The sequence below is a fragment of the Zootoca vivipara genome, chromosome 6 (genome assembly GCF_963506605.1).
Source record: "Zootoca vivipara chromosome 6, rZooViv1.1, whole genome shotgun sequence".
Taxonomy (NCBI): Eukaryota; Metazoa; Chordata; class Lepidosauria; order Squamata; family Lacertidae; genus Zootoca; species Zootoca vivipara.
In genome coordinates, this window is record NC_083281.1 from 68,414,767 (window position 1) to 68,425,520 (window position 10,754).

Sequence of the window (10,754 nt, forward strand, 5' to 3'; positions counted from 1 at the left end):
ACAGACAAAAGGTGGTACCTCTAGCTGTTGGCGGCTTCACATGATGCTCCGCTGGCTGGCTCTGATGGGAGTTGGAGTCTCAACAGTGTCTGGAGGACCACACATGGGTCCCCATCCCTCATTTAAGTAGAACTTTCAGCAGATGGTGAGACAATACACTTTAGAAGGAAGCTCCACCGGCTTCCAGATAGGATCCTGGTCTCCAATTAAGCCCTGGTAATATATTTCTGAAACCATGTAGAATCAGACCACAGGAAAGTACCCTACCACCACATCTTCCAACTTGGTCTGGTGACATCTGGGCTTAAATATGCTTTGGATCAGGGCATTCCAATAGATGATGGATGCAGCCAATTCTATTTATATCTCAACTGGGACACAACAAACGTATAGCCCATGTACGGCACCCTTTTAGAGCTAGCCCCATTCACCCTGAAATAATGCCAGCAAGCCTCCATAGAGAAATAACAAGTTTAATAGTACTTTAAAATAAAAAGGCCTATCTATTTAAACATAAGGAACCAAGGATATTTAGATCCAAGAATGAAAAAAGGTTGTTTATGGAGTCCATCAACTTCACTTAACCGTTGCTTTTCCGCAAAGGACTGTCAACTGGTTCTAAGGAAGGGGGGGGGAGAAAGAAAGCATGGACAGTTGATGGAGCTCTCCAAACATCCCTCTGAACCACCAAAACTCCAGTTTCTATGCAAGGAATGCCTTACACAGAAGTATTTCTGAGAACTACTTGCATGGATTTTTCAGACCCGAGAAGGAACAGTGCAGATTGGCACAGCTGACAACCATGTTACAATGAACCCTGCCAGTCCCCCTGTGGGGAGAAAGCCATTTCCAAGGTTTATTCTGCACACTTACCACAAGGCTGTGGATATGCTGGACGGTGTCCTCATTCAATAATTCCACGTTGACATTCTGGAGGTCTTCGCCAGCCGAGCAGAGAGTCTGAACAAGAGCAGAGAGTTGCTGTTTGCAAGCCGCATGAGTCATGCACGCGCACCATTACGCATGTTACTGCTTCATGCTGCATAGAGGAAGTGGGCAGAGAAAAGTTCCTCTCCCTCTTCCCTAACGCTAGAACTCATGGTTATCCAATATAGCTGAACGTTGGAAGAGTCAGGGCGTAGGACTTATTCATGGAGCACAGAGTTGAACTATGGAACACTCTCCCACAGGAAGAAGCGATGGCCACCAAACTGGATGGTTAAAAAAGTTGATCAGACAAATTCGTGGCAGAGAGGGCTACTGGTGGCTACTAGCCATGATGGCTATGCTCTGCCTCCACAGCTGGAAGCAGCAAAGAAAGGGGTTTGAGAGACGTCCTTAATTTTGGAATGTGTGTCTCAACCTGGATGCATTTATATTTGCAAATCAAAGATGCACAGCCCTCCTCGGCTGATACAGTACCTTTCCATCAGACAAAGGGATGTTGACAAAGGGAACTGAGCTTTCATGGGGCATCGACATACTCCGGAGCGTCACCGCCTGCATTCTCTCCGAGGCAGATGCACTTTTGGAGAGACCCCTTTGTGGAAATCTAGGCACCAGAAAGGGGTGGGGAAGGGGGGTGGAGGAGAGGGAAGGCGGTTCAGAAAAGAAGAAGAGTTTGGATTTGATATCCTGCTTCATCACTACCCGAAGGAGTCTCAAAGCGGCCAACATTCTCCTTTCCCTTCCTCCCCCACAACAAACACTCTGTGAGGTGAATGGGGCTGAGAGACTTCAGAGAAGTGTGACTAGCCCAAGGTCACCCAGCAGCTGCATGTGGAGGAGTGGAGATGCGAACCCGGTTCCCCAGATTATGAGTCTACCGCTCTTAACCACTACACCACACTGGCAAAACAACTTATCAAGGAGATGACGCAAGACCCCTATAAGGAGAGGGTCCAGACATTTGACGATGTTTGAGGATGTTTGTTTTTTTAAAAAAAGATAAGATAAGCCATGATAGAGGTGCTTGGAATTGCACACAGTGCATAGAAAGTAGACAGAAGTTTTTCTCCCTCTCATAATACATTACAATTTAACAATATCCAATGAAACTGAATGTTGGAAGATTTGGGACAGAGGAAAGGAAGTACCAGCTCAAACCTCTTCCCACATTGAGCTTCTCAGGTAGACTGGAAGGGAACAAAGGCTTGATTATCTAGTTCTTCCCAAGGTGAGGGGAAGGGGGCATAGCTAAACCTGGCAGGACAGCTTACTTGATTGTATTAACCTCTTCATGCATGCATTCGACTTAAGTAGGTTGGCTGTATGAGTCTTGATTATCCCACAATATTCATGTCTTTAAAAACAGCATGGCTTGCCTTTTAGAGCCCAATGAGATGCACTTGGAAGCAGACACCGGCCGCTCCCGCATCGAGGTCGATCGCTCAATGGTTCTCCCGTTTGGAGTGGCGTATGCAGACCTGATGGGACACAGGGGGCATTAAAAGCTCCATCGATTTCACACTTGCAGCCTCCCCCATCGAAATATGTAGAACTTGGTTTTTAGCTGCACAGCACCATAGTTTACTGGGCGTAAGATATGGCGTAGGACCATGGTGGTGGTGGGGAGACCATATTTTGAAGGAAAAAATTAACAAATTCCTATGCCCCACAAATAACACAAAGATGCATTTTAAATAAAACGACACATTCTACTCATGTAAAAACATGCTGATTCCCAGACCGTCAATGGGCCGGATTTAGAAGGTGATTGGGCCAGATCCAGCCCCCAGGCCTGAGTTTGCCTACCCATGGCGAGTAGGGTCTCTTGTGCCATAGGCAGAGCTGCTCCTTTGAAAGCAGATGCACTTCGCTGCCTCACAAGAAAAGAACCAAGAGGAATGAATGTAGCAAGAATATATGGTTAGTCTTACCTGGACGGAGTCCCTTGTTTGCCCTTTACAGCAGAAGCCAAGGAAGCCAGAGAATTTGTTTTAAATGCCTGCAGGAGAGTAAAGCAGCAAAACAGGGTGTATGAGCAACAAAGGTACTCCATGGAAAAACCAAAGTTGTTTAGCATTCCTAAAAGTCACCCGATTCTCCACTGTTTGGAATAGCGATCCAACTTTGCAGATTTATAGGCAATGGGATAATGAATAATGTGGGGCTTGTCTGCCTGTTTCCTGCCGCCAGCAAACAACCACTGCATACCACACAAAGCATTTCCCAGCTCACATGCACTACCTCAAACATAGAATGCTGCATAAGATCAGCATATACACCTTTTGTGCCCTGGTGCTAGTGTCAGAATTGAGGGGGGCAATGGATTTCAGGCAGAGCCTGCCCCACCCCCAGCACCTGTCGGGGTCTGATCTTGTCATGCACACAAAGTTCTCATGCTGACTTCTGTTGATTCTGACTTTACACAGAGAACCTTGGGGGAATGGACCCTTTTGCCAATCTTGGGAGCCACTGAACATTCAACCTCACCGGGATCACTCCATTTCCAGGGTTGCAGAGGCAAAGAACTCTCCAGGCCACACTGCTAAAGAGGGTAACTTTGAATCAGCAAAAAAGTGTAGCGTGTCTTACATATAGGACCTGCAACAAAACAGTGAGTGCGTTCCCATGCAGGTTTCCGGACGGCTGAGCCCTTTCCCAGGATATTCCATTCCATTCCCAACCTCAGTTTTGTTCCCAGGACACTCAGCGTTGCATGTGCATTCAGCATACTCAGTTTTCATTGCGCTATTCCAGGTTCTCCCTACACTCTTAGGGTTTCCCAATCTCAGTATTATTATTATTTGTACATCCATAAACCTCCAGGTTCCCCAGAGCACATAACATCTCCCTCTTGTGCATGGAGATGCTACAGAAGGATCCACACTTAAGAACATGAGCTTGCTATGAGCACATACAGGATCCTATTCCCCACTGACCTTCCGAGACAGTTTCCTGGCCGGGGCTCCACTCCCTTCTTCCTCTCCCTTGTATTCCACAATTGTCGTGACCTTAACTATAAGGGGCAATTTGGTCAAGGGTTATTATAGGCATCTTATGCATGCATCTTACATCAGTCTCTCCAAAGCTATGGCAGGATACTTTGGCTTGGATCAAACAGCATCAGGTTTTGCACACTCACGAACTTTCCTCCTCTTCTGTCCCATGGGGAAGAAATAACACACCCAAGGGCCCATGAAAATAAAATGACTGCCCATAGCATAATGCCATTCCAGAAATCTATGATGTGACCACATCTGAAATTCCATGTACTGTACTGTTCTGGTCGCCTCACCTCAAAAAGGATGTGGAGCAATCCGACTGCGGGGGGGGGGGGAATGGCAGCACTGGGTTTTTTATTAGTTTAGGTAAAAGAGATGGAATGATAGAAGCTTATGAAATTACGCGTGGCATGGAGAAAGCAGATAAGGAAAAAAACTTGTCTCCTCTCATAACACTAGAAGTTGTGGACATCCAATTAAGCTGAATGTTGGAAGATTCAGAACAGATAAAAGAAAGGACTTATTCATGCAGTGCATAGTTAAATTAAGGAACTCAATCCCACAGGAGGCAGAGAAGTCAAGCAACATGAATGGCTTTAAAAGAGGATTGGAGGAGGAGGCTATTGAGCCTCATGGAGGAGGAGGCTATCGAGGGCTACTAGCAATGAAAGCTACTAGCCATGATGGCTATAGTCTGCTTTTATGGTCGGAGGCAGTAAATGCTTCTGAATACCAGTTATTGGAAACAACATGAGGGAAAGTGTGCTCTTGTGTGGGGAGTCTGTTCCCACAGGCATCTAGTTTGCCAATGTGAGAAGAGGAGGCTGGAGTAGATGGGCCATTGGGCCTGATCCAGCAGGCTTCTTATGACCCTCCAGAACAACTGGTAAGCCAGCTCTTCTGCATTTTGAGCCCCAGATGTCTACTCCAAAGTCCAGCCCTGACATCATCACTGCCATCGAACATTGACCTGCTTGGCGTGGAACAGCAAGTCAAACCATGGCCAAGCGTGAACACTCTCAAACCATAGTTTAGCATGTTGCCAGAGAGGAGATTGCACCCAATTTTTTTTCCCTCTGCTGCATCTGAGAGCTAAGCTGTGGTTTGGCTTAGCAAATCCTCCACATTCAGGTTCCTGGGTTTATTTTGCTCCAAACAAACCTTGGCTACTACTACTGTAGTTAGATAAACCACAAGCCCTGATCTGAAGGATATGCCAAGCCAAACCATGGTTTGGCACAGCTGTAGAGGGACTGTGAAGCATCAGCATCAGCAGCAGTGATTTCCCTTGCGTGAAACTGGGCAACCCTCCCTCCAAGCAATGTTAAGCTTGGAAGGTCAGCTTACCTCGTTTGCTGTTGCTCCTCACTAGCCTGGGAGTTGGCATATCTGCTGCGCGGCAATCCTGGGGACAGGAGGGAGAAAGAGGTGGGATTATCAGGCCAGAATCTCTGTTGTGGGTTTGGTTGCTGGATCCAGAGTTGGACACATGGACGAATGTCAGAAGAGGCAGGTGACCAGAGCATGTTTCACCTATGAAAAATCTTCCCTCTGGAGCAGAGTCAACCCATGGGAAGCTGACTTATACTGAGACAGACCAATGGTCCATTTATCTCAGTACTGTCTACACTGACTGACAGCAGTTCTCCAAGGTACCAGGCAGGAGGTATTTCCCAGCCCTACCTAGAGATGCCAGGAATTGAATCTTCTGGGACCTTCTGCATGCAAAGCTGATGTTCTATCACTGATCCCAATCTACTTTGAAACCATTCTGGACCTTTGCTTACCGGTAGCTTTGCAAATGTGCTAGCAGTTTTATTCCCCAAAGGACCTGGGACAAAATCACATGCCACCCAGAGCTTGCCAGAGCTTTGACAAATGAGTCTGGTTTCTACTGCAATCTGCCCCTCCCACCCACCATTTAAAACTGCTTTCTCACTGCTTACACCTAAGAAGTAAGGCATTCTGGTAAGGTGACACAGATCTGGCACCTGCATTCTCCTGGGTCATATCACGCAGAATGCCTTGCTCTGAGAAAGGACTCCCTTTTATTAATGGGGGGGTCAAGGGGGGAGGAGTGGGGGCAGTAGCAAAATAAGGGTGGTCCAATACTTTGCACTAGGCCTTGGGGCAGACTTGCCCCAATCTGCCATAACCTGGGAGCAGCATTGCTCAAGAGGCATAAGGATCTGTTACTGTTTTTAAAAAGCATTTCTGTGTTACTTGGTCATACTTACTGCCATGGCGGTGGCGATGACTGTGGCAGCGGCAGCTTCTTCTTCCTTAAGATCTGTGGTACGGAGACAGGCAATTACACCAAGGCAGCCAGTTGCCGATTAATCAAAGGGACTAGCTTCTTATCAATCACCCAGTCTTTATAAAATAAAGGTTGGAGCAAAATATGAGCACAAGGAGAGCCTGATGGATCAGGCCAATGGCCCATCTAGTCCAGCATCCTGTTCTCACAGCAGCCAACCAGATGCTCGTAAACAAGACCTGAGCACAAGAGCACTCTTCCATCCTGCAGTTTCCAGCAAGTGGTATAAGGAAGCATTAATGCTTCTGACCATGGAAGCAGCACATAGTTGTACTGGCTGGTAGCCATCAGTGGTCTTCTCCACAAATCTGCCTAATCTAAGTTGATGGTCATCCTGTGGGAGGGAGTTTCACTGTTCAACAATGTGCTGTGTGAAAAGGTACTAAGAAGTGGGAAGTGGGAAAGAAAAGTATTGAAACAGCACATAGTTAAGCTATGGCGTTTGTTGATGACCACCAACTAAGGTGGCTTTACAAGGGAGTTAGACAAATTCATGGAGAGAGGGGCCATCAACAGGTACAAGACAATGGCTTTATATTGCTTCCAATATCAGGGGCATTATGCGTCTGAATATAGTTGCTGGGGAGCACTATTGAGAAGAATGCAATTGCACTGGGGAAGACTGCAATTGCGCCAGGGTCTTGCTTTGGGGCTTTAGGCTTCTGGCTGGCCACTTTGGGAACAGGATTCTGGACTAGATGAGCCCCTGGCCTGGTCCAACATGTTCTACTTATGTTTTACTAGCAAGCTTGTATCTGACTTTGCACAGTAAGTCTTAAGTAACCAAAAAACTCTGTAGTTGTGAATTCAGCAGTTAAAATCTGTGTGGTATTAAAGGCTCAGACACGATTCATAATGGCATGCAACCTTATCCAAACATAAATGAAAACCAGCTCCTTGATCTCAGGACCCATCATGCAAAATCTGGTTGGGGTATCTTAAGAGGTGTCCGAATGCACAACAAACAAGCCAAGAAACCACTTTTCAAAATATATATTAGATGGTGGGGGCCAAATGCAGCTTTCCAGGTCTCTCTCCCTAGGCCACACCCCTCACTCACTGCCCTTGCTTTGCACCCTCCTTGCACTCTGACCGTGCTTTCTGCTTGCCTGGGTGGAGGGCAGAGATGGGTATGCGAGTGTGTGCAGAAACTAGCCTACTGTGCAAAGGTAAAATTGACATTAGTGGCTACCTGATTTAGAATAGTTTAACAGTCCACCCTTCTTCCAAGGGCACTCTGGGAATTGTAGTTCTGAGAGGGAAACATAGCTGCCAAGTTATCCCTTTTTTACAGGGATTTTCCCTTATGCTGAATAGGCTTCCTCGCGAGAAAAGCGAAAACTTGGCAGCTATGGAGGGAAATAGGCATCTCCTACCAACTCTGAGCAGCCTAAGCCAGGCATCTCCAAACTGCGGCCCTCCAGATGTTTTGGCCTACAACTCCCGTGATCCCTAGCTAACAGGACCAGTGGTCGGGGAAGATGAGGATTGTAGTCCAAAACATCTGGAGGGCCGAAGTTTGGGGATGCCTGGCCTAAGCCAACCACAGTTCCTAAAGTTCTTTAGAGGAAGCCCTGACTATCTAAAGTGGTGCGATAGTGCTTTAACTGTATAGTACAGATGGGGACTTAGCAAGCCCCATTGAGAAAGTGGTCGAGCAAATTCACGATGGGGGCCACAAGGACCTATCTGCATGATAATTCACTCAACACAGTTCTAACCCCGTCCACTCAGAAGTATGTCTGAATTCAACAAGTCTTACTCCCAGCAGGTAAGTGGGGTTTGGAAAGCAGCCTCACCAATCAAGTCCTCCCTCCTCATTTTTCTCATTACCACCGGCATGGCCAGCAGCTCCACCTGGAATGCCTTCTCAGCTGTCTGCAGAAGCGAAGCCAGCTCTTTCTTCAAATCGCGCAGGTTTTCCTTTGCTTGGAGAAAGGGAGAAGGATGGTGGAAGATGCCTTATGCTGAATCAGTCCATTCGCCTATCTACCTCAGTATTGTTTACACTGACTGGCAGCAGCTCTCCAGGCTGTGTTCTCTCTCCCAGGTCTACCTGCAGGTGCCAGAGGTTGGACCCGGGACATTCTACATGCAACACAGATGCTCTAACCACTGGACAATATGGCCCTTGGCAGAAACACAGCACTGCAAGAACCTGAAATGAATCAAGTGAAGCAGCTAGAATTAAGGCATTTCTGTCCTTTGGGGAACAAAATTGTGGGCACATTTGCAAAGCTAAGCAAGGTCCAGAATGGCATGGATGGGGGACTGAGTGTTGAGACTCCTGCATTGCAGGGCATTGGACAAGATGACCCTTGGAGGTCCCTTTCAAGTCTACAGTTCTATGATTCTAATCTTCTAAGCCCCACTCCTTGCTTTTCACTCCACTTCTCCAAGATTCGTTTATTTATGCACCAACTTTTCCTCCATGGAGCTCAACGTGGCTTATACATGGTTCTCCCCCTCTTCACTTAATCCCCACAACATCCCTGTAAGGTAGGTAAGGCTGAAAGGCGCTGATTGACTCCAAGGGAGCTTCACGCTGAGCAGGGCTTTGAACCCTGGTGTCTCTCAGTCCCAGGTCCTGCCCCAGCGTTTCTCAACCTTGGGTCCGCAGGTGTTGTTGGACTACAACTCCCATCATCCCTGACCACTGGCCCTGCTAGCTAGGGATGATGGGAGTTGTAGCCCAACGATATTCGGGGACCCAAGCAAAGGTTGAGAACGGCGGCTCTTACCGCTACACCAGGCTGGCTCACATTTGCTCACTCAGACCCCCCCCCCCCGAGGCCTCACCCTGGTGTTGGAAATCCCGCAGAAAGAGACTGATGCGCTGGTCCCTCTGCTCCTTGCTCGAGAGGCTCCGATCCGACTCCACTCCGGAGTCCGCGCTGCGCTTCTTCGCCTCGTTCAGGTGTTTCCTTAGCGCCATGGCTTGCTCCCAGCTCACAAATTGGGAAAGCTCAGAAAGGAGAAGGCATCTCGCTGTATGTGTGGATTTATTGGAGTTCCCCGCCCTGGCTGTGGACACGCCCACTTAGGACCCTGGAGAAAGAGGGTGGGGGGACTGATTGCAGGTGCAAGGCACGCTCTTTCCCTCAAGAAGTCAAATCAGCCCTGGGGATGGAGGGATCAGCTGCATGGAGCTGTTCCTTTGTGGGTGCCTTTAGTTCTCCCAGTTTATTGAAAGAAGGGGTATGTTCACAACAGACTTCGCTTTTTTAAAAAAAGGAAAAGTGGGGGGCTCAAACCCTGGATTAGTTTTCCTCCATTAACGCCTACTTTTTCCTAGATATATCAGCATGGTGGTGCAGTGATAGATTTCACCTGCTGAATTTCACAGTTGTTAAAAGGCCCTGGAGTGAGTAGATATTGTTCCATGTGTGAACAAATGGCTGCATTCAGTTGGGTTTACTCAAGAGTAACTGTTTAGGGTCACAACCCCGGGGTAGTTTTGCCACAGTCCAATTTTTTACAAGAGTTTTGTTGGCCTAATGACTGAGACAGAAAGGTGCTTGGCAATCTAGGTGGCCATTTTTGCTCGTTTTCTCCCTTGCATCCTAGTGGGCTGTGTTGCTTTAAAAAACAACAACACCTGTGGCAGATTTTAACCTCCTCTAAGAGCCTTGCTGCATCAGACCAACTACCTCTATATATGCTAGTGTCTTATGTTCCCAAGTGTCAGCTGTGAGAAAGGCGGCTTCTAGAAAACTCATTAAAATATAGGCTTCCTTTTTTTCTGTGAAACTTCTAGAAAGCACCACGACAAAACAGTTTCCAACCATTCTTTTAATTTTTCGAAGTTGTAGGTACGTTTAAACAGTCATCCCAAGAACAGCATGAGGAGCACCTGTAGGAAATGTGAACCTACGAGCATGCATCACAATGTTTAGATATTGCCTTACTCATTAAGGATGTACATTTTTTAAAAAGAAAAAACAAAAATTCAGTGTAGTAACATTCTCCACCTGCAATCTCTAAACCGTTTATTTGGGAATTGCATCCACTGAGGTCCACTCTGGAACAGATTTCCGAGGATGACCGCCTTGCCTCCAGGACAACCAGGTTAAATTTTAGCAGCTCATCACAGTACTTACAAATGTGTCAAATCAACTGTGGAAGGATCGTACCATTTCTCAAAAGATGCAGGAAAACAATAACAACCACAACCCCATTCATTCTCCCTCAGCGTACCAGAAATCAAAAGGCACCGCAACAGTGTTTAGAAAACACAAAGGAAGGTAGGTCAACATCCTTGATTTAATAACTAAACCTCTAAGGATTGCTGCTCCCATTTTTAAAAAAAGGTGGGAAGCAGCAGGTGTGGGAGGAAAAAGCAAACCTTTTAAAACATCCCTGCAAAAAGAGTTATTTAGAAACATGTAAACCTTGCATCGTTTTCAGGAACACCGGGTGTAAACACAAGGTAGATAGAAAACCCACTGGCTTGTTAAGACTACAAATACTACCCTTCCCTCCCTCCCTCC

At 47.0% G+C, this 10,754-nt stretch overlaps 1 protein-coding gene across 1 annotated transcript; it reads right to left on the minus strand.

Moving 5' to 3' along the window:
* Positions 1–520: 520 nt before the first annotated feature.
* Positions 521–10,749, minus strand: LOC118086937 (borealin-2-like). Its single transcript, XM_035119041.2, has 10 exons — positions 9,064–10,749; positions 8,064–8,192; positions 6,185–6,237; positions 5,295–5,352; positions 3,885–3,961; positions 2,880–2,947; positions 2,325–2,426; positions 1,423–1,552; positions 874–960; positions 521–618 (listed from the first exon to the last, which is right to left on the minus strand). Exons 1-10 carry the CDS (start codon positions 9,197–9,199, stop codon positions 577–579), a joined length of 882 nt encoding a protein of 293 aa, XP_034974932.1. The 5' UTR covers positions 9,200–10,749; the 3' UTR covers positions 521–576.
* Positions 10,750–10,754: the final 5 nt, after the last annotated feature.

Excerpts from the sequence above, each read along its gene's own strand:
- LOC118086937 (XM_035119041.2), bottom strand. The coding sequence starts at position 9,199 with ATGGCGCTAAGGAAACACCTGAACGAGGCGAAGAAGCGCAGCGCGGAC. Across the intron at positions 5,353-6,184 it reads TCATCGCCACCGCCATGGCA|GATTGCCGCGCAGCAGATAT; the intron begins GTAAGTATGACC and ends TCCTGTCCCCAG. Across the intron at positions 3,962-5,294 it reads GAGGAGCAACAGCAAACGAG|TTAAGGTCACGACAATTGTG; the intron begins GTAAGCTGACCT and ends TGCCCCTTATAG.